General features: G+C 42.9%; 2 protein-coding genes and 1 long non-coding RNA gene across 3 annotated transcripts; 1 reads left to right on the forward strand and 2 right to left on the reverse strand.

The window, feature by feature from the left end:
* Nucleotides 1-1,803: 1,803 nt before the first annotated feature.
* LOC307076696 (E3 ubiquitin-protein ligase TRIM35-like) lies at nucleotides 1,804-3,935 on the reverse strand. The gene has a single exon (XM_079737782.1). It carries the CDS (start codon nucleotides 3,803-3,805, stop codon nucleotides 2,420-2,422), a length of 1,386 nt encoding a protein of 461 aa, XP_079593908.1. The 5' UTR covers nucleotides 3,806-3,935; the 3' UTR covers nucleotides 1,804-2,419.
* Nucleotides 3,936-4,195: 260 nt separating this feature from the next.
* LOC307076672 lies at nucleotides 4,196-9,026 on the forward strand. Its single transcript, XR_013811908.1, has 3 exons — nucleotides 4,196-4,316; nucleotides 4,537-4,631; nucleotides 7,607-9,026. It is a non-coding gene; the product is annotated as an uncharacterized lncRNA (long non-coding RNA).
* A 552-nt stretch (nucleotides 9,027-9,578) lies between these two features.
* On the reverse strand, nucleotides 9,579-18,135 carry znf346 (zinc finger protein 346). The gene is made up of 7 exons (XM_079738272.1): nucleotides 18,023-18,135; nucleotides 16,802-16,905; nucleotides 16,460-16,561; nucleotides 16,106-16,253; nucleotides 15,436-15,699; nucleotides 14,004-14,103; nucleotides 9,579-13,682 (listed from the first exon to the last, which is right to left on the reverse strand). Exons 1-7 carry the CDS (start codon nucleotides 18,114-18,116, stop codon nucleotides 13,400-13,402), a joined length of 1,095 nt encoding a protein of 364 aa, XP_079594398.1. The 5' UTR covers nucleotides 18,117-18,135; the 3' UTR covers nucleotides 9,579-13,399.
* Nucleotides 18,136-18,180: the final 45 nt, after the last annotated feature.

The following is an 18,180-nucleotide window of genomic DNA, read 5'->3' on the forward strand; positions in this document are numbered from 1 at the left end:
ACTACTTGAGGGAATCTTATGTTATTGCTTGTCCTTTATAGTTTTTTCTTCTTCTTATGTGCTTTTACTTTTAACTTTAATTTATAGCTTATTGATTGTGCTGCTTCTTTCGCGCTGTTTGGCTAGGTACGTCGCTTAAAGGTGTGGTGTAGGAAACATATGACGGCGGCAATTAGTTCCGCCCCAGTGCCATTATAACCAGTAGGAACCAAAAACGGGAGGTTAACCAACTAAACAAACTGCCAATGTGCGGCAGTTACAAAAGCGGAAACAAAAAATAACGTTTTCCGGGTACCCTTTATGATTTAGTGCTTTAAAATAGGTGGTACTTTACAGTTCTTGCCCTTTGCTTGAACGCTTTTTGCAAAACTTGGCTCATTGTGTCAAAACTGAACACACAAGCAAATAAGACAACACTGGGAAATATACCATTCACATCAAATTGAAACTGCTATCGAAACCTAACAATCCTTTGTCAAAATGTCACTGATGACAAAAGGATACACGCTTGCATCATATGAATACACTTTCAGATCAGCAGCAACACGCTAGTCTACTTTATATAAAACACTGCACGGACAGTGCACTTGGGATGCTGACGACAGTTTACATTTCTGCATTTTTAGCGATGCTTTGCGCTTTTCATTCAGCTGTCACTATTTGTTTCCAACCATTTACATTTTCTTAAATGGTGTGCATGTTAACATTGTTTATTCCATTTAGACTTTTGAACTTTTGTTCAAATCCCTTCACTTGATTTAAGCCATTTAACGTTTCTTTATATCTTAATCTTTGTGGCTTTATTAAAAATCATTTTCAACCTCACTTTGTAGGCCTACTACAGCACTCACCGCATTTTCTGCCGGAAATGCATTTTCTAGTTCTGGATGAAACTGTGAAACGGCTTAGATTAGGATGGACTCTGCCCAACTCCCTCATAGTCAGGCCATGGTTTACGACATGGCCCACCAAAGTTGCTCTTAAGTCATCTGAAATAACGGTCTGCGCATGGCCTCTTCCACCACATCCTCGTCTACATCCTCTACCTCTGCCTCTTGCTCTCCCTGCAGCCATGCTAGCAAAGTTCTCAAAATGGCTTAACTGAGGCCTTTTTGTAGCTGGCTGATTGGTGTTCAGTTATGTAAGTAAGTGAGTTCAGGTGTGTATCTAAATATTCTCAATTACCCAATGTGTTTTGTATTTTGAATAGATTTGTTTTCCCAATGGTACGCTGAAATTTCATGTTTGAAATAAGTGTCTTATGTATGAGAGTGTGTGTAGTGTGCAGGAGCAAGTGTGTTGCAGATAGGAGCAAGTGTGTTGCACAATTGCAACAAAAGTGCAAAGCAACGCTTTTGTTAAGGTATGGTAACATGTGTTTTAAGGTTTAGTAAAAAAAACTTCAAGTTGTGTAACTTTGGTCTAAGCATGTGTCTATAGTGTTCAAGCAATTGGCAAAAACTGTAATGTAACTCCTTTAGGCCGCATGTTTGGCCACACCGCACTCTGGTGATGCCATAGTGCCCCTTAGTGGCCGCTCTATGCCACTGTAGGATGTACTTTATCACGTTTGCAAACTCACCCTAATTATGCACCCCCATTGAACCCTTTTTTTAAATCATTGCCTCAGTGCTGTTAACGTTAACAATAAGCGAAAAATGTTCTTAAAATCAAAATGTATTGACTTCAAAATCAAAATAGCCATCAGGCCTTCCAATTACCTCTGAAGCTCCCCCAGCAATCACCCTGATCGATTTAATAACTAACAATAATACACACATATACACAACACGTAATCCTGTTCAACTTTATCAGTAATACATTTAAATGACATTTAACCCAGTCAAACTTAGTTAATACATTTTCACAGCAAATAACCCTGTTAAATTTCATTACTAATAATCCATAATTCTACATATTAAACATATAACACAATCTTACGTAATTATTACGAAACAATGTAAACATGTATGTATATAACAAGGAAACATACATGTCTTAACATTATTCTTCGCATTATTTAAATCCTTGTTCAGTGTTCAAAATCAAAATGACAATCAGGCCTTCCAATTACATGTGAAGCTCCCCCAACAATCACCCTGATCGATTTAATAACTAATACCAATACTTGGTTATATCCCACATTTACGCAATACGTAATGCGGTTAAATTTATTTAGTAATAATCCATAATTCTAGATATTAAACCTATAACATGATCTTCCGTAATAAGCATTCAGCATTCGTCTCTGACCATGTGACAAGGAAATATGCATGTCTTAAAATTATTATTTGCATTATTTAAATCCCTGTTCAGTTTAACCGGTGTCAACAAGGACAGTACAGAATATGGTTTAGAACACAGAAATAAAGGGCTGTACAGGTACACTCCCATGGTTCCTAACTCCCAGGCCCCACTGTTACAGCTCCTTCCCTGGGGAAATCTTCAAAGGAACTGTAGCAGTGGAATTGATAAATGGTATTACATTAAAAAATGTGGTGTTAAATGATTGTATTGTCTTGTTGGTTTTAGGATCACTGAAGGATATTTCGAAAGTGGTCGGATCCCACTTCATTCTGATTCTCTGTAACTTTTGCATCACTGGGAGATCAACCCATCCTCTAGATTGATATGATGATGATGATGATCTGTATCTACCATTATGTAACCCTATTTTAAAATAATAAGGACAAGGTTTGAAGCCCTTCAAAAATATTTGCAAAAAATTGCGTCGGTTGTTTCCTTTGTTACCCTCTCTAACACCCAGCTCCCACTGAGCGCTGTCTCCCACCTCTACCTCCCAGGTCCCTGATTTAAGTGGCTCAGATCCCAGCACGCCATGCTTCAGCCTCTCTGGGTTCTCAGGGAGCTGTTGTCTCGCTCCACATCTCACGCTGGTCAGGTCCTCAGACAGGTGGAGATCGGGGCCAGCGGTGTTGGGGTCCAGGATCACAGGAAAGTAGGCGACGTTCTCCTTCAGCTTCTTCCAGACTGCGTAGGCCAGGTTGCCCAGGTGTTTGGCCACGTCCAGCAGCGCTCCCTCGGGTTGAGCTGGCGAGGGTCGGGGCTGAGCTACTTTCTCTCTTGTAGCCTTGAACTTCTTCAGGAAGGAAATGTCTCCAGCCACCAGCTGTTGCTCCGTGTCGGTGACTGTGTGCGAAATGGTTTCTATCTGCTTGGACAACTCCTCAATCTCCTTCTTCATCTTCTGACCTTTCAACTGCTCTTCGTCTCTCAGCGCAGTGATCCTGGCCTTCTCTTCATCTTTGAGAAACTGGTGAAGCTTCTCAAACTCCTTTTGAATCTGTCTCTCGGTGTGCGCGGTCTGGACATTAATGTGCGCTGCTATGTCCTCACACTTTTTCTTGGTCTCAACAGAGTCGTTTAACTTCTCCTTCTGGGGTTTTAGTAATTTCTGGATTTCCTCCCTGTGGCTCGCGGCAGCTTCATCCACTGGAAGGAATCTGTGGTTGGCGTGTTTTTTAGAATGTCGACAGATGAGACACGCCGTCTCCAGGTCATTTAGACAGAAGAGCTTGAGTTTCTCACCGTGCAGAGGGCAGAGATCCGCATTCTCCCGCTGGAAGGCCTCCGACAGGTTCTTCAGGGCAATGTTCCTGGGTGGATCGGTCTTTGAAGATCTCCTCTTGCAAAGTGGACACTGCTGTTCCTGGTTTTGCGTCCACCATGTCTGTAGACAGCCTTTGCAGAAACTGTGACTACACGATAGGAGAACAGGGTCTTTAAAGATGTCACAGCAAACAGAACAGGTGAGATCGTCAACTAGGGAGGCTGTGTACGCCATTTTAGTCAGAGAGTGAATCCAAACCGACTGGTCAGAGAGGTATATGAGGCCTGGTGTTCTTTCGTTACCTCGCTTTTGCTTTCACCTCATAAGTTTCGCTTTGAGTAGTGACGTAGAATCCCTTTGACGGTTTCCCTCACTATCAGTACGGAGTGGCTCTGATCGACAGTCTGAAAATGGCCACTATTACCTCAGTTCTTAAATGTATTCGTTTATAATTATTTGAGAAAAAATATTATTATATTTCTCTATTAACAGCATCGTTAATGGACTATATAACAATCTGAACCTCGTCATGTTTGGAATTCCCATGAAAAGGCTCAAAGAAAGGGGGAAGTGCGTATTGGCGAAAAGCAACGCCCCCTTCGGGTTCAACTCAAGACACTATTCCATATTATACCAAACTGAGAGCAGGTCTTGCATTCGGCCTTATATAATTTTTATTTTTCATTTCATAAAAAAATAAATATCAAAGATCAAAACAGAACGCCGATCATTTCTGAATAAAGTGGTAAGTAGACGGTAACGTGTGTGCTATTCAAGCCCGTTTAAAATTAGACCAGTCTATAGTGCCTTGGAGCTGGACGACCTATAATGCTTTTGAGAATTGGTCTTTTAACTTTGAGACGACTATACAGAACTGAGCATATTAATCCAACTCATCCAACGCTGCTGTGTGAACTTGTGATCGAGCTTGATGCATTAACACCGTGTGGCCTGCTGCCGTGCAGACAGGAGTCCATTTCGGAGGAGCGGGTGAGAAGAGACCAGAGACTCTACAAGCAACATATCAGAAAAGGGGAAACAAAAAAATAACATTTTCCAGGTACCTTTAACGATTCAATGCTTTTAAAACCGGGGTGCTTTGCTTGAACACGTTTTGCAAACCTTGGCTCATTGTGCCAAAAGCTAACAATCCTTTGTCAAAATGTCACTCCGATAACAAAATGATACACACTTGCATCATAGGAATACACTTTTATATCAGCAGCAACACACTAGTTTACTTTATATAAAACACTGCAGACTTTCATGTTCACTGTTTTTATTCAGTTCAACAGAAGGCACGTTTTCCCAACAGCCAAAAGATCAAATACTCAATAATGTACAGTGCAGTTATGTACATTAAAGTGCAGTAAATACAGTTTAAGCGAAAAAAGAAATACGTAGTGTATTGTAAATACAGAAAAACATGACAATTGTGCGTGGGTTGGCTCATCCTGCGCCGTCTGTTGGGGTCTTGCCACAGGATCTCATCAATATCACAAGCAATGTTTTCTCCCGCTAAGCATCGGGGAAAATATTGCCTTGTGTGCTGAATCCATCCATGGATGACCCTACCTTAATGTCTCCGCAGGCCTGTTCCATTGCCTTCAGAGGAGGCACAAGGTCATGTGGTTGGCGGTCATATACGCGCCATCTCCAAGCCAAAAAAAAAGATTCTATAGGGTTTAGAAATGGCGAGCAAGGGAGAAAGTATAGGACTTCAAAATTATTGTTGTTGGTGAACCAGTTCGGGACCAAAACCACCCGATGGAAACAAACATTATCCCAAACCTGGGCTGCTCTGGTCCTGTACAGCTGCATCATGAAGTGCATCTAGAAATGTGATTATTTGTTCGGTATTGAAGGGACCTAGATTTGCATGATGGTGCAGTAGCCCTCGAATGCTGTTGGCGGCAAACAATGAGTTATTTCCCCCGCGCTGCCCCGGGACGTGCACAATTGCCCTTTGGCCAATTATATTACGACCCCGTCGTCTTGCTTTGCTGAGGTTGAATCCTCACCAATGTAAATAAATTCATGAGTGTGCAGCTCCATCCATCTCCTAACAAAAAAAGTCATACATATTTGGAATAGCATTACTCAAAACACACAACTACAGTACACATACAGAACCCCCACCCCATCAAACAGGTACCTGGTAGCTCTCTGGATGTGTCTGTGGTACTGATACAATGGCACATATTCAGCTGTAACTGGATTACACCAATACTGTATTGTAATTGTAAAGGACTGTAACACTTACCTGTACATATTCACGTCAAAGTCCTTTGACCCTGACACTGTTCCTCTCAAATGGGACCCTGTAAAATTGCTTCATGGTAATTTTGTGCTTTACCAAGATGCGTCTGATAGTGGTAATGCTTACTCCGTCTATGTTGTTGAATACTTCTCTAGCTGCAAGTATTTGTTGCTGTATCTGGTTGAGACCGAGGGCATTGTTTGCTCTGACTCGGTCCACAATGGCAAGTTCCTGCTGTTGGGTGAACAGGCGTTGGCGTCCGTCCCCCAGAAGGTCTTCTAGCCATTCTAAAGAAAAAGGCAACCACAAAATGTTACTGTATTGGTTTATTTTTTACGGTACTGTATATAGTTTACTGTATATACCATTCAAAGTACTGAAACATCTCAATGTACGTAATCACAGTATGTCACAGAACTACCACTTCCGTTCCAAAAGGAGCATTAGCCACCCTGCAATACAGTACATGTGATACGGTAATGTGATATGGTACAGTACTGTAAATATTGAAGATACAGTCTGAGTAGAGCAGAAAGTAGAGTTGAAGACATACCTGTTTTCCAGTCGGAATGTCCTTATTACGGATGAAACGGCTTAGATTAGGGTGGACTCTGCCCAGCTTCCCTCAGCCAGGCCATGGTTTACGACATGGCCGACCAAAGTTGCTCTTATGTCATCGGAAATAATAGTCTGTGCATGGCCTCTTCCAGCACGTCCTCCTCTTCCTCTTGCTCTCCCTGCATCCATGCTAGCAAAGTTCTCAAAATGGATTAACTGAGGCCTTTTTGTAGCTGGCTGATTGTTGTTCAGTTTTGTAAGTAAGGGTTTTCAGGTGTGTATCTAAGTATTTTCAATTACCCAATGTGTTTTGTATTTTGAATAGATGTGTTTTCCAAATGGTATGCTGAGATTTCATTTTTGAACGAAGTGTCTTATGTATGATAGTGTGTAGTGTGCAGGAGAAAGTGTGTTGCAGATAGGAGCAAGTGTGTTGCGCAATTGCAACTAAAGTGCGAACCAGCGATTTTGTTAAAGGTATGGTAACATGTGTTTAAGGTATAGTAACAAAAGCTTCAAGTTGTGTTACTTTGGTCTAAGCATGTGTCTATAGTGTTCAAGCAATTGGCAAAAGCTGTAATGTAAATGCTGGTGCTGTCGGTTGAAAAGCGGCACGAAGAGTGTGAGAAAAGACCAGACTCCACTAGCAACATTTCAGAAAAGGGGAAACAAAAAAAACAATCGTATTCCGGGTACCTTTTACGATTCAATGCTTTTACAAACGGGGCGTTTTAATGTAACTCATTTAGGCCGCGTGTTTGGCCACAGAGCACTCTGGTGATGCCATAGTGCCCCTTAGTGGCCGCTGTACGTCACTGTACGATGTACTTTATCACGTTTGCAAACTCACCCTAATTATTCACCCCCAAGTCACTATTTTATTATTTTCTGAGTGCTGTTAATAGTACCAAAAAGCGATGTTGTCTTAAAATCAAACTTTGACTTCAAAATCAAAATGACAATCAGGCCTTCCAATTACCTCTGAAACTCCCCCAGCAATCACCCTGTTCGATTTAATAACGAAATATAATACTATGATTATCACACATTTACCCAACACGTAATCCTGTTCAATTTAATCAGTAATACATTTAAACATCATTTAACCCATTCATACTTATTTATTTAGTACATTTAAACAGCATATAACCCTGTTCAACTTAATCCGTAATAATCCATAATTGTACATATTAAACCTATAACATCTTGCGTGTTAGGGAAACCATACAACATTCATGAAGTGATCATCGATTTCCGCTGGGCCAGACACCTCAGCCACTCTCCACTCCTAATCGGAGGGGGGGGAGGTAGAGAGGGCGTCCAACTTCAAGTTTCTGGGCGTGACTGTGGCCGACGACCTGTCCTGGAGGACCAACATCACTTCTTCCTTGGGTAAGGCACAACAACGCCTCTTCTACCTGCGGAAACTTAAAAGGGCAAAACTTCCCCAGGGACTGATGGTCAACTTCTACCACTGCGCAGTAGAGAGCGTACTCACCTAAGGACTACTGGTGGGGTTCTCCAGCTGCACCAGGGCAGAAAAGGAGGCCCTCCACAGAGGGGTCAAGGCTCCGGGGAGGATCATTGGGATAAGCCTCCCAGAGATCTCCATAGTCTTCACCTCCCGCTGCCTACGCCGGGTGAACAACATCCTACAGGACCAGTTCCACCCAGCGCACCATCTCTTACAGCTACTGCCCTCTGGACGAAGATACCGTTCCATCCGCTCCGGGACCAACAGCCTCTATCCACAGGCTGTCAGACTGCTGAACGAACAACCTGCCCCCCCCTCACTCCACCCCAAACCCCTCGGTCACATAACTCCCACTATAACTCCCACTCAATAACTGTGAACTGGACTGCATTGCTGCACTGTACACTATTTTCTGTCAGGTTTCACCAAATGGCAGTGTTTATTCCAAGCAGAGGTCAAACCAGGTAGTCAATCCGTGTAGCAAACAAATCCAGTAGGAGCAGGCAACTGGGAAGGTCCAAAGTCCAAACAGGCAGGTCAATCCAGTGGGAACAGGCAAAAAGGAAGGTACAAAGTGCAAAAAGGCAGGTCAATACACGAGCAGGCAGGTTCAGGATGAGCAGACGAGGGAGAGCTAGGTAAACACACTAGACAATCTGGCAAAGAACTGAGGGAAATGGACTGGTACATATACTGAGGGGCTGATGAGCTGATGAGGAGCAGGTGAGTATGGGGGTGGGGCAGGCCAGGTGAATGAAAACAGCAGGTAATGCAGGGCAGGAGGGAGTGGCAGTCTGAAATGACATGAGTTAGTGTGGCAAAACAGGAAACAGACAAATAAAAAACTAAAGCCTTGATGAAGTTGTGACAATTTTCCATCTCTTACAGGACTGCAGCCCCCCCCCCCCCCCCTCCCCCATCCTTACCACTCATCCAATACACTCACACATCACAATAACTATGGACTGGACTTGCATTGCTGCATTCTCATTCTCTTTCCTCTCACACATTGTAGCTATAACTGGACTGTTGACATTTCAACTGCACTAGCACTATTGCACTTCTGGGTTATTATTATTTATTATTAATATATTTATATACCATAGCATATGGGAGATCTATCGTTATAGTGTGTAATGTATTCTATCAGGTACTTGTATGCCAGTGGTGGTGGTGATGCTCTAAACATAATTTCGTTGTTATCTCTTTGAAACTTGTGAACAAGGACAATGAATAAATCTAATCTAAACTAATAAAATATTATTATATTTCTTTATTAACAGCATCGTCAATTGACTCTATAACAATCTGAACCTCGTCATGTTTGGTAAGTTGCCATGAAAAGAAGAAAGGGGGCAGTGCGTATTGGAAAAAAGCAACGCTCCCTTCAGGTTCAACTCACAAAGGCTAACGCAAAGGCTAATTTCATTTAAACTCCGAACCCACGCGCTCTCAAAACAAATGTTTAGCTGCTCCTTAGTGGCCGCTGTATGTCACTGTAGGATGTAGTGTTATGAAAAAAAATTAACAGAATTCTGACTTAAGTCAGAAATTGTTTTATTCTGACTTTAAAGTCAGAATTCTGAGATTAAAGTCAGAACTCCCAAAAAATAATCACGTGGACCTAATCCTCTTCCGTATCTATAGGGACCCAGTGAGACCAACTGCACAAAAAATAAAAATCAGTCGTGTTGTTTTTGTATTCTACACGATTTATTTATTCAGAATAATAGGGCAATACCTAATGGCATTCAAAATATGAATTCGAAAGCTCATATACCTGTACATAAATAGAAATCCAACTATTACTGTCCAGAAAAACAGCAATCGTCTCAAAAGATTTCTCAGTTCCCCTTCCCCTAGACCATATGTCTGCATCTTACATTCTACAAAGAACCTTCTGAAGCACACAATCAAATTCAAACATGTCCTTTACTAGATGCACAACTTGGTAGCACTTATTGAATATACATATAGTTTGTCTGGAAAATAAATCTTATAATTTACAACACAACAGCTACACGGCAACAAGGAGGTTTTTAAAAGCAATGTTATTTTTCAGGTATCATGTACAATATTGGTGTGTGTGTGTGTGTGTGTGTGTGTGTGTGTGTGTGTGTGTGTGTGTGTGTGTGTGTATTTGTGTTGATGAGCACACGTCCCATCACCAGGACCAGATTCTGCTTCTCTTGATCACAGGAGTAGATGGAACCGTTCAGAAAAAGTAGTAAAAACTTTTCCCCGACAACTTAAAAAAGTTCAAGACGGTAAACTGCATCTGGGGCCCTTCCATCTCCCACCCCACAATGCATCACCCCTCACAACTTTTCAATTAAACAAATTAAAATACAAGAAAAAGGTTTCGGGTACAAAATAAACCGGTGTACTCTATCAAGATTGCACATAAATACTGGGCAGCAGCGAAGTAAGCTCCTATAAAATGTAGATTCAAACGTCCGGCTTCATGACATCAACTGTTGTACGAACAGCTACGACCCGCTACTCGCATATTCACGTGGCTAAAGCAAATAACACACTGCTATGGCCGAGGTACACAAGATGAAGGCTTTTTAGTCTTTATGTTCAATGTGGGGCGGACATGGTTCTCTTCACCAGGTCAGACTAACAAGTGTGCCCCGGGACCAGAACGCTAGCATCGTCCAGCGTGAACGCAGACGGCCCACGCCCACTTAGTGAAATAATTGTGTACCGTTATGAATGACGGGTCAGGAGGTTCAATATAAACATATCCAATAGTCTTTCGGAATCACTACGTGCTCACACACACTTTTTGCCAGACCCTGTGAGGCAGAGAAGAACACAACGGATTGACTGCTGTAATTTGTCTGCTCCAGACACATTTGAAACACACACACACACACAAAGCTTTGACCCAGTCTGAATGAAGCCACTGTGTGGGCTGGAGGCTATAGTATCTGCAGAGAGGCTATAGCCTACAGTGCAGGTAAGAAAATAAAAGTATAGCTTTGCATTTGTTCCAAATGCAAAACCTGCAATTTATAAACAGCTGTGTCTGTTGCAAATGGTTCACATTTGTATTAAATTAATTCAAATAAAAATTCCAAGTGTACAACTTGGGTTGTCCGTTTGAGAAAAGAAAAATGCTTTTACCGCAAATCTAAACGGTATGAAGATTTAATGTGTAAGAAGAGTCAGTTCAAATATATAAGTGATAAAAAATAAAATAAAAAGCAAATGGACTGTTACAGCCTTATCCAAGCCGGCCAATGTGTTAAGTTAGCTTAAATTTCACTTATAACACTTGCCAAGTTAAATAGCCTAATGGAGCAGTCGGTACAAAACAAGGAGTGGCCATCTGACCTGATGCGGTCAAACCGACATCTTAGCGTTTCAGCAGCTAATAATACACATGACTAGTTTACTTTTCCTATAAGCAAGTAAAAGTTAACATTTAGTCAAAACACAAAATCATAGGGGTGATGTGATTCCAATATCACATTTTCCTAGTTTCAAAACACGTTTTGACCACCCACAACGAAATGACAAGACACTGATTATGGAACCAAGAAGGCTAAAATCCAACCTAGAATTTAAAAACGTATAAATTAGTGTAACCTGGTATTGACCTTATGACCCCAAGAATTACAGACTCAACTCTAAAAAAAAAGTATAGTTACCCTTCTCATTCTATCAGGACACATTGAAATGGAGATACCACACATGGACACAAACCTGGTTAGTATATTTCTCTGCCTCAGTCACAACGTCAGTGGGATTTCAACTGGTCTTCCCGGACAGACTTCCAGGAAAGGCTGGGAAAGGCCTTGCTGGGGCCGTTGGTCAAGGAAGCCCGAAGCCAAGTAACCTCCTCAAAGTATCTGGAGCTGTAGGCCACCAGTAGCCTACCAATTACATTCTAACAATAAACCATACTGAATTTTGAATCTTTTCCAAAGTAAATAACAATATACATTAAGTATTACAAGGACGCAACTACTACTTAAAGGGATATTCAAACTGTGGGAGAGAAACCGTCAGAACGTCGACCTGGTGGACGTCCAGTTAGCCTCCCTAAAATGGATCCTGTCAGGGCTGCCGTTGACCAATCACAGAGGGGAGACCACACGTCGCAACCATAACCCATTGGACATCTTTAGCATTGCTTTGTTGAGGTTGTTAAACTGTAAGAGTCAGCTTGGTGATGCAGTCTGTAATAAGTTGGGAGTGTTTAACCCCTAGCTGTAGTTCTCTGTGTAGAAGCTCACGAAGAAATAAAATGACCTCAGACAACATGGTAAATAATGGGGGGTGCATTCCTTTGTTACAACAGGAATGGTTACATTTCTGTTGTAACCAAGTTCAACCCATCACAGGGGCCAGACTATTTGGATCATAGTCGTCATCGAAGCGGATGGGCTAACTTGGAAGCTATTCTCCATTCTCCCCGGTAGAACCTCAGAGGAATTTAGGGAATTTAACAAAGCCTCGATCCTAAAAAGGGCCAGAAACAGCGAGCAAGCAGCTCCCGGGTCTTATCCTCTGGTGTACACTTAGATTCTTAAGACATAGCGGTTTCCTTCTAGAACATGGGGTTTCTGGAGCGCATACATGGGAGTGTGTCTCCGTCGCTGGCCTGGAGACCTCCTGGGACGACGCGGGGGCCGGGTGCTATCAAACCGGGGGCTTCTTGATCGCCCCGACACTGGAGATGCTGCTAGGAGATCTTAGGTTTATGAAGACCCACAGAAACCGCCTAAGGCCGTGTTCACATCTAGCGTTTCTTTTTAAATCTGCCAGCGCTTGTTTAACATTATATTCCTATGGAGCAGAGCGTTTATGGAAAAAGTCACGTCCGTTTTTTTAAACGCCTCTCCCAGCGATTTTGTCTGCCATATAGAGCGTTGAAAAAAGTTAAACTTTCAGGAAGAAAGCGGCCGACGTCAGGCGTCTTTTCGGCAACTGACCAATCACAAGCGGAACATTGACACTTTGTCAGGAAGGAAACTCTCAACTGTCAAATCACTCGGGAAAGTGCCGGTGGAGCGATTAATAGTTTTAATTACAGAACATGTCGATATCTACGACATGTCTAATGGGCTCTAGCCTGGATACGTAGTAGGCGAGTAACGTCGGGTCTAGAATGGGTTTGTTGCTAGGCAATCGAAAAAACGCTCTTGGCGCTTTTGGGACAAAAAACGCTGCCAAAAAATGCTCTTTTTTTTTTAAAGCGGTCGGCTCAACTATTCCCTATTACAAAAAACGCTAGATGTAAACACGGCCTAAGACAGTTTTTGTTTGTTTCTTTTTTTTATGATCCAAAATTTTTTGGAAAGCCAACCAATTACATGCCTTGAACCTTTTTCTTTTTTTGCAACAACCCAAAAGAAATGACTGCAGGGGGTTCAAAAGGGACCAGATGGTGGTGGTGGTGTTGGTGGTGGTGGTAGTGTCGTCAACTGATGGATTAGTAGTGGGATTCGATCCTAAAAGGGGGTCTGTCGCTGCCTCTCTCCTGGCTGAAGCTTTGGGGGGGTGGGGGGCGTCCTGTTCAGTCTCAGGTGTACTGGCACTCCGGTATGCCAGTTGAATACTGGTTGCCCTCCGACATGTACTGGTGTTCCGTGGCAATGTAGGGGTCCGACCCGCCAGAGTACTCGTTACCCGGGGCAACCGACGGGTAGTCGCCCGTGCTGAACTGGTCGCCCATGTCGACGGACTGGTAGTCTCCGGTGGAAAACTGGTTGGCCCCGTCGGCCGCCTGGTAGTCGCCAGCGGGGAACTGGTTCTGTGTGGTTTTATGCTGGTTTTCTGTGGAGCCCATGCCAGATTTCTTCATTCTATGGAGACAAATATGTTTTTGTTCTTTTTTTTAAATCAACAGAATTTTTTTAGATCAAACTTTTAATAGAATCGATCATCAAAAGACAATTATGGATTTTTTTTCTAATTACCTTTCAAAATGAAATGACCAGAAGTGGACCAGCAAGGGAACTTAATTACATAAAAACATGTTTTCCAAACAAAACAACCCCCGCCCCTCCCAAAATACCCATTATCTAGAAGTCGTAATAACAACCACAGACACTTGAAACAACAAAACACTATGAAGGCTCGTCTCCTTGCTCAACACGGCTCTTCCTCCTCCTCCTTGTACTCACTGGTTCTTATGTTTGGCGCCGCTGACGTGGGCCTGGTACTGTTCCACCGAGTTCAGGTCGATGTTGCAGAGGGTGCAGGAGTAACCCTTCACCGTGGAGGCTGTGGACCGAGGGGGAAGGTGAGGTTAGAGGCACGCTTCACTGGGGGTCCGTTCCGTCGTCGTATGACTCTTCAGAGTCAGCCCATAGTCACCGCTGTGCGACCGCGACAAAGTCACAGTGTCCCACACCGTCCTTCTGAACCGTGAGATTACTTGTGAGCAACTAATACCCAGAAGGCGTTGGCAAGCGTTTAAAAAAAGTGTCACAAATATGGTCATACAGCCTTTCAGTATGAATGGATCATTTAGAATCCAAATATTGCATATAATAAATATTATGTGGGGGCGTAAACTACATAAAAGTATAGTTTTTCAGTCAGCGTCCAGCTAGAGGGATTATCAGTCTACGTCACTCTACGTCCGTCGCCGCTCTACGCGCATGTCGTTGGCAGAAAGAGACGAGAGCGACAAGAGCCGCAATCATGTCTTGTTGTGCGATTAGTTGCACAAACCCTTTTAATAAGACTGATTATCCCATTTATTCTACTTCTTGCTTCCCAACATAATAAAACAATTTAAATACTTTAATAATTATGCCTTTTCTTATTTGTATTGCAGGCTTATTAAATGTATACTCTGTTTGAGTTCATCTCCCTCAAAAATTTGTCCCCTTTAATTACGATCGATTAAACAAGTTTTTGACAAATCGAAGGGCATTATCCCGCTTATACCATGGTCACTTGCCAAAGAGAAATTAAATTAAGATCATTCATTTATATTTTCATGCGTTTTACAATCCAAATATAACGTTTTTCACATAAATAGGACGGACCGTAGCTACGACTTGGCAACGGGAGGTATCCTAATCCGCAGAGCTATGAGCCAGAGAGCTAACGTTATGGATTGTACATATTTATAATTCGAAATTCTTCCCAGCCTTTATACCACAGATACTCTAGGGTCTATACAGCATATAACCGCGTTTTCTGATTACAGTTTAATGTAACAGTAAGCTGACAAAATCGCTAATTAAGACCGCAACTGCCAATTAACCACTCAGAGATAACCATGGCAACAGGTCAAACAAATGTTCTTTTTGCCATCATTCTGCGCGCTCATCCGCCGTGTTGATAAACAAATAATCCCCCTATAACGCCTCAAAGGCTCTCTGGGCAAAGAGAGTGGGCCTATGAGCAATAGTCATACATAAATACCATGTACATGTGCACAGCATTAGTGAGGTTGTCCTTTCTTTGCAACACTGCACTCCCTAACTGGACAGGCGAGCTGTTCCTCTGTTTACTGCGCTTGTGTCGTTGTTGTTGTTGTTGTTGTTATCTTATCATAGTCCAAACCCTCCTGCCTCACGTGGCGAGCGCAGCCGGCCTGACCTGGCGATGTGGAGGGTCCGTACGTCTCCATCAGCTTCTGCTTGGTCAGCTGCTTTTTATGCTTCTTGCCGGCGTAGTGCTGCTGCGCCATCAGGGGGTTGTTGAAGGACGCCTGGCAGATGGAGCAGAAGCGGTCCGGGTTGTTGTTGTTGCTCCCGGCCGCCCCCGTCCCCCCCGTCCCCCCCGTCCCCCCCGCCCCGCTGGGCTCGGCGGCGGCGGCTGGGCTCTTCTTGGGCTGGGGGGCTGTCGCGGTGGCCTGGGGCGCTGCAGACAGAGGGGCAGTAAGAGAGGATGAGACCACTCCCAACAGGACAGGGGTTCATTCATTCATGCTTCCAATTCAATGGTTGAGCAGAGTGAACATGCATACATCCTCCTCAATAGCCTAGAAATCCCTTCCCACAATACAAGCAATGTTTAAAGTGCATTCTTTATTTTAGCCTATATGGTATGGACTGTCACACAACTAATCTAAATAGGATGTAAATGATATAAAAAATGATAGCATGCATAGCATGGACACATTGAAGGGCTGTTGCCAAACCCCCAAATTCCTGTACATACATTCTGTTCCTGCACTTATCTTGCTGTTTGAACAGATAACTGCAAACAGGTTCAAGTATTTGACATGCATTTCCCATCATACATAAAAGGAAAGGTGAACAGGTACCTGCTGTTTGAGGGCCCACTGTCTTCAGCCGGAGGTTCTTGGCGTGCACCTTCCCCTGGTAATGGGACTGGGCCATTACCGCCGAGGAGAAGGTCATGTTACACAGATGACACAATTTATATCGCTCCGTGTCTCCATTGTTACAGGCCTGTAGGGAGAGAGAGGGGGGGAACAAGTGTACACACACACACACACACACACACACACAAACACACACACACACACACACACACACACACACACTTAAATGGACTGCCTGATATTGCCAAAAGGAAATAAATCCACAACAGCTATAGCAACTGTGTGGGTTTCTGAAGGACTTGAAAGAGGTTGTTGAGGAGACTTATAACTCACGCTGTCAGGTACAGATGATTCAGGCTTAAACTTCTTCAGGGAGGGCTCCTTGTCATTTTGGACGCAAAGGTAACGTCGCACCTTGTTGGCATGCTTCTTACTCTGAGAAAGACACGATAAACGTATTGGTTAGTTGTAAACCTAAGTATAAATTACCTTTGATAGAAATAAAATAATGAACATAAAGAATAGTAGATGTTGCACGTCTTGCTGTACGTCCTCATTAGCCGCTCATGTTTTACAGTCCATGCCACAGAAACAATTAGCCAAACACACCCTTAAAAACAGTGTTCGGAGAGTCTAAACAGGAAAGGCGTGGTGACCACGTTGAGGCAGACCGACCTGGTAGTGGGTCAACTTCTGGGACTCGGAAATGAGAACAGCGCTGCAGACTTTACACTGGGAGTCAGAAAACAGGTCACCATGTTCCTTGATCATCTTGTTGACTGCAGGGCAGAGACAAAAACCAGCCACTCAGCACAGTCTACAGTAAGACATGGTATAATATGGGACAATTAGCAGGAACTAAATATGCAACACCGAGAATACAATAGTGTGAAATGAAAAAAGAAATTATACAGGAGCCCGATTAGTATTCAACTCAGCATAAAGTACAATCATCATTCCTACAGAGTGGTTTAAAGATGTGCCAACTTCACACTGGCAATTGCGCTGCAACTCGAATTATCGTTTATTTAAGCAATTACTCATTCAATTTGAGCACTCCTATAAAACAACAGTAGAAAGGTTGTTCATTCCATTATGAATTCAAGATGAATCATGATAACGTCCTTCCCCCTATGTATTTTGTCTTCATAGATAAATATCAGCATGAACATACAGTGTAGTTAGAATAATGGCTCCTATACAATATTAAAGACAGTTGGGTAGACAATAGAAGAAAAAGTAAAGTTAGACAGCAATGTATTCTTCTGTGCGAAATGTTGATAGCATGTGATGAATAAACACTTGGCTGTGCTCTCAAATTGTGTTTGTTTTGGGTCATGCACGTCATTATATCATTAGGGAGGATGGAGGTCAAATTTGCGACAGCACCATCTTCAGTACATACACACAAGCTCTGCCATGTAATCATTCGCTATTTGGTAGTTTAAATGCAGGACAAATAAACGTCCTAAAAAGGACCTGGTCTAGCAGGGATAAATGTGCAAAAAATGCATGGCATTTGGAGCATACGGCATCAACATTAGCAAGCTAATGTCTGTCACATTTTGTCAATGATATCCAATGATATCGTCTGCACAATATACAAACTTGCGTTGCAATGACTAGCCTTGCTCTTTCTTAAATAAAGTGGTATATTGCAAAGTTATAATCGCCAAATGTATATGTTGGCAATCGACCTTGGAGCATGAAAAGGTAGCAGTGGTGAGCTAGCGCCCAGTCTGCATGGAGAGCACTGCCGATTGATCGTTAACTTGTCAACAGACGATAACACGTCCCTCCAGAGGGTGGCGGGAATACGACGCTAATAATAAGTTCCGTTTTTCTGTTGTTGTTGTTGATGTTGTTGAATGAAACGATATGATTGACAGAGCATACCCTCCGCTGGCCCAGAAGGTAAGTAGGGGAAATCTTCCATCTGCATCGCTACGGCCATTTTTCTTTCACAGCAAAGAGCGGATCCAATGCGCATGCGCGTTTAATTCGTGTGCCACTTCTGTTGCGCTCGGTCCAATGTGGAGCGATGTGTTGTGTTG

This window comes from Pollachius pollachius (genome assembly GCF_949987615.1).
Source record: "Pollachius pollachius genome assembly, chromosome: 6".
NCBI classification, from domain to species: Eukaryota; Metazoa; Chordata; class Actinopteri; order Gadiformes; family Gadidae; genus Pollachius; species Pollachius pollachius.

Excerpts from the sequence above, each read along its gene's own strand:
- znf346 (XM_079738272.1), bottom strand. The coding sequence starts at position 18,116 with ATGCGCATTGGATCCGCTCTTTGCTGTGAAAGAAAAATGGCCGTAGCG. Across the intron at positions 16,562-16,801 it reads AGAAGTTGACCCACTACCAG|AGTAAGAAGCATGCCAACAA; the intron begins GTCGGTCTGCCT and ends TGTCTTTCTCAG. Across the intron at positions 16,254-16,459 it reads AATCATCTGTACCTGACAGC|GCCTGTAACAATGGAGACAC; the intron begins GTGAGTTATAAG and ends CTCTCCCTACAG.
- LOC307076696 (XM_079737782.1), bottom strand. The coding sequence starts at position 3,805 with ATGGCGTACACAGCCTCCCTAGTTGACGATCTCACCTGTTCTGTTTGC.